The 4,828-nt window shown below is 39.6% G+C and overlaps 1 protein-coding gene across 1 annotated transcript in view; it reads left to right on the forward strand. All coding sequences in view use genetic code 11, as the record gives it.

The window, feature by feature from the left end:
- Window positions 1–300: 300 nt before the first annotated feature.
- The window catches only part of EGR_11044 (Rho GTPase-activating protein), a gene marked incomplete at both ends in the record, with an annotated part of 15,884 nt that continues 11,356 nt past the window's right edge, over window positions 301–4,828 (forward strand). The window contains 6 exons of the mRNA XM_024500293.1: window positions 301–338; window positions 823–937; window positions 1,004–1,038; window positions 1,086–1,362; window positions 2,346–2,496; window positions 3,869–4,002. Of these exons, the coding sequence (XP_024345293.1) occupies window positions 301–338; window positions 823–937; window positions 1,004–1,038; window positions 1,086–1,362; window positions 2,346–2,496; window positions 3,869–4,002 (750 nt within the window). The remainder of the gene's footprint in view (window positions 339–822; window positions 938–1,003; window positions 1,039–1,085; window positions 1,363–2,345; window positions 2,497–3,868; window positions 4,003–4,828) is intronic.

Raw genomic sequence — 4,828 nt, forward strand, 5'->3', positions numbered from 1 at the left:
GTTTGAGGAAGCATATAATCATTTTCCACAACTTTCCCCTAAGGCATTTAAAAAAGATGACAATTCTGCAACCTGGCGCGTTTATGCAACTGATGTCCGACTACGCCTTGGATGCATGCTAATATCGAAGTGTAGGACTTTTAAGCCAGTGGGGCTATAATTTCCTCTAACCTTTAACTTTTCTAAGTTTTAAGGTCATTCAGCTGCAATTGGGTGGTTGTGGTTGGTGCCTTTTGAAAAGCTTCTTTGTTTTTCACTTAAGGTGAGGAACGCCCCATTTTTCGTTAGGAATACCAAGATATGGAAAGGCTAAGGAAAGCCTTTTTGGGGACTAACAGGTGTGCGAATTTGTTGATTTGCTCCTGTGCTTCAAGTTCAATGCTTGGTTCATTTCTTGGTTGCTACTTTACTTCATGGAAATAAAATGCGTTTTGTTATGAATATTTTAGCTCTATTTAGTGTTTGAAGTTTTGTTTCCTTTGTATTACTTGCCCAATTTTGCGAAAATTTAGATGGCATTGATTAAAACACTGCACTGACTTTGCTTGCAATGATTCATGGTTTTTGTAAATCGAAGTAGTGGAGTACCAATGTTAAGGTTGAATTTTTCGATAGCATGACCTCCACTGGAATTTGCAAATAATCTTATACTAAGTGGAAATTTTGAAAGTTGGTATTTTTAGTGTGTTGTGATTGAATTTGCCTTGAATTTTTGTTGATTCTGCAGAACGTTGCATTGACTGCGAGTTTTGCTTGATTGGGCCAGTCATTAGAAGCTTTTTTCGTTATACAGTAATTGGATCTTTCCAAATTCTTCCTTAGATCATCTGAACTTGACTCTGCTCTACCGTTATATTGCACTACAATCCTTGCTAGTGTAGAGGAGGTTCGACCGCACATCCATGATTATCGGAAACAGCTGGAGAAAAACACCACAGTAAACCTTTTCAATCTACATTTGACACCGATTTTCTTTAAATTTATCTTTTTTTCTTCTTTTCAGCTATTTTCGACGTCCTGGGGGAAACTTGATTCACGGTGAGCTTGTCTATCCCTCACGATGCAACCTTGCCCTCCCTTTCTAGAAATATATGCAAGAGTTGTCCGTTTTGGATATTAATGAAGACGCAGGAGGAGTTGGTTGGTGCACAACACAAGTTCATGGATGGGAGCGTTAAGCAGCTCATTGCGAATCTCAGAAGTTGGGAGGAAGAGTGTTCTCAAGTGCTGAAAGTGAAGACGGATCTGCAGAAGGCTTTGATAGACCTGAATAGGGTGAAAGAGAAACAGCGTCCAGGAAGGGAAAACGAAAGTGCGCAAAGCCTCATTAGTTACGCCGAATCCATTTACACTAATCATAGGGTGCGTTAAAGTTTGCTGCTTTTTTTCTGCTACTGCTGCTTTACCGATTCTCTCATTTATGTCGCCTTTGTAGATGCCAGGATGAGAATTAGTTTTATATTGCTCTCAGTCTTGAGTACTTCATTCGCTGCTTGTACCTAAAAGCATTACTACATTGAGTTCATTCGTAAACTGACTTTTTTACAAAGTTCCTTTGACAACGCACTTAGATTTCGTTGAATTGGAGACTTTACATACATATTTGGGGTAAACTTACGCATTAAGCAAATCTTAGGGGTCATATTTTTGTAGATTGCAGCGTTATCTATCTCGTGCGTAATTAAAGCATTTAAACGGGAAGATTTTTACAAAATTTAATATGCAACCACACGTTTTTTACATTTTGAAATATTAATTGAAAATGGACGTAAATGGCTTGAAAGAATAGCGAACTCCTAAAAGACTTACTGGAGGACGTAGTTACGGCCATCGCTTATGGATGAACCTCCACATGATTGAATGGGATCTTGAAAGTTTCCCACTTTGTGCGAAACCATAAATAGTTTGATTTTTATTCATATCTTATCATTAAATCGGCATTCTGTTGTCACTAAAGAAAAGGTTACATTTCTGTTAACCTGGGACTACCGAGTAATAATTTGCTTTATTTTGCTTTAAAAAGTTGAAGCGCAGTGAAGGTTTTCTTAAAACAACTTATTAGTCACTAATTTTACAGCCGGTTTGTTAACCGACATAAATTTATCCAAGGGCAATTCATGGCACCGTTGGTTGAAATAGTTAGAAATTTGCTGTCTTCCACGGCAAAACTAAACACATATTTTCCAACGCGGGTTCCTTTTTTTGCCGAGCATTGACAGAAAAGTTTATTTGCACAGTCGAGGCGAAGTGGCAAGATCCGTGGAAGGATCCTTGTCATGCATCTCGAACGCACATTATTCTAGGTTACCAAAAAGCACTTTGAGTGGAATTTACCCCTTTTGCAGGTAACTCTACTTAACGAGCTCTCTCGCTATGTTCAATCGGAAGCGAACTACCAGGAGAAGGTTAAGAAGTTTCTAGGAGAACAAGTAAGCTTTCTGGACACTTGCAAGGAAAAAGTAGATAGGCTGTGGAAGAGCATCGGATCCACTTCAGGTGAGTGTACAGGTTTGGTGCATTTTGGACGTGGAATGCAAAAAAGATAAGGTGAGCTTTTAAGGAAACTATTTGCCTTAGCTTAATATAGAAAAGACTTTAGAGGTTTTGGGAAAGTATTTTGCTCTTTCTGTCTTTCACCTTCAATTCATGCTAATACCTCGCTCTCTTGAAGTTATTATGAAGGGCACTTACAAAATGAAATGCTAGATCTAGTAATTGAGGCAGTCAAGCGAGTTAAAGTTAATTGGCTTCTCCGCCCAAAGCGCAGCCTCCACTTGTCCACCCTTTAATAAGCCAGTGTAAATTGGCTACTCAGTGCTGATGTTCTGCATCCTTTCAACATTAGTGCATTGATCGCATTTTGAAGTCGTTTAACCATCCATCCGAATTTAAGTGCGTGACTGCATCATGTTAATGTGATTGTCTAATTTTGATGTCCATTCAAACTAACTTACACCTCCCAGCAGATTCAGCTGTCCACATCACATATCTTCTTTTGAACTGTCCGAGTTTGATGCCCGTACAACGGAGCGAAGACGTTTTGTTACTTGGATTTAGTCAGTCCGCCACTGTTATCGGGTTGGTAGCTAGTACTCACCCTTGAAGACCCAAGATTCCCTTTCGCAATGGAAGGCTAGTTATTATTACCGTGCAGAAAATATGGAGGGCTAAAATGCGTGGACTGACAACACCCTCGTATTGGTCAAAGTCGGTTCGCATTTGTTAACAATTATTAGCATAAAAGTAACAAATCCGTAGCAAAAATTATACCCTTCCTACTTTTCTATGTTTCCATATTTACCTAATTTGCTTGATTCTGGCAGAATTGAAGAATTGGTTTCTGCTATTCACTTATATGAGGTGGAAGTATCCTCTTCTCCCACAACCTTGTTCTGCGTTTATCTATGAATTTCAAATAGTGTCCATTGCTATTTATTCAAATGCAAATAATATGGCTGTGTTTGGGACGCACTCTCAGTTCATTTTCCTCCTAATTCACAAATGACATTATAGCGACATTCAATGTAAAGTCCACTAAGTTATGCCACAAATAAGATGACATTGTGAAGATTATATTATTATCCCTAAAGTTACCTGCATTAAGGTATTTGGGCGTAAACATTTGATACCCAACAAAAAGGCTTCTCCCAATTTCATTATTAAAGCAACAAGCGGAAGCGTTAATTATTGAAGCTATGTTTACACGACTATGCAGGATAGTGTCATGGCCTCAAGTGTAGGTGCTTATGATAAGTCAGAACGTTAGGGAAAAGTCATATATTTCCTCTTCTTTTTTGCGACCAATAGCTACACTCATTAGAGCTCACATTCATTCATGTTGATTCATTGGTGTAATACTTTTACTCAGCTTTTGCGGGAGAGGCTCCATCAAGAAGCTACTTCGGCTCACGTCTGCAGGAACATCTGGACGAAGAAGGCTTCTCAGTGGTGTTGAAAAAGTGTCTTTCCTACCTAATGAAGAGCGAGGCGTACACGAGGGAGGTGAGTAATTTCTCATTCAATTAAGTGTCTTCGAAGAGCTTGGACCAGCAAGCTTGGTGTGCATTTTGACTTTGAAGTCGTCTTCTTTTCTTCGTATTTGCACATACTTCTATCCATCAATTAAATGATGGGCTCAATTTTATCTAAAATTCTCATCATTTATTACAAATCTACCTATTATCCGCATGCCTGTTCAATAATCCATCCACAGATCCATTCATCGATGTATGTATCAATACGGAGGGCCAGCAGAAACCTTTCCACTTGCCCTTCTATCTCACAAAAGTGCACCGATTCAGGCATGCACACATTTCAGACCCTTCCAAACATTTAAAAACTCGAATTTATCCATCCACGCGTCTATCCATCAATCCAGCTGCCTATTTGTGTAGCCATTAATGTATTCCCGACTTGTCTTAGGACAAGAATAGTCTGTTTTTCACCACACGAGATTTCATTGCAAAATGCTCCAGCGAACTTCATCAACACACAGATAGATGTTCTATCGGTGTGTTTGGGGTGCAGGGTTTCCTTCCCACTGCAAGCATCACAGACTCATGGAAAACCTGCTGACTTGACAATTATGCCGAGCTCGAGGCATAACACTTGCTTAGAAGCGCATCTGAGGCTATACAAGGAGATTTCTACCCACACCCCTACCAATCCATTAAGATATCGCCCAGTTCTAAACATTGGTGGTGAGGGGACAGTCGCGGTGACTCACAAATAAGGGAAGGAAAGGGGAATAACGCTGCTTCTAGTCGCCAAATTTCCACATCAGCACGTGTGCAAGCTACAGGTTGTGCGATTTCTCTTTGTGTTTTCC

This window comes from Echinococcus granulosus (genome assembly GCF_000524195.1).
Source record: "Echinococcus granulosus chromosome Unknown EG_S00344, whole genome shotgun sequence".
Classification (NCBI taxonomy): domain Eukaryota; kingdom Metazoa; phylum Platyhelminthes; class Cestoda; order Cyclophyllidea; family Taeniidae; genus Echinococcus; species Echinococcus granulosus.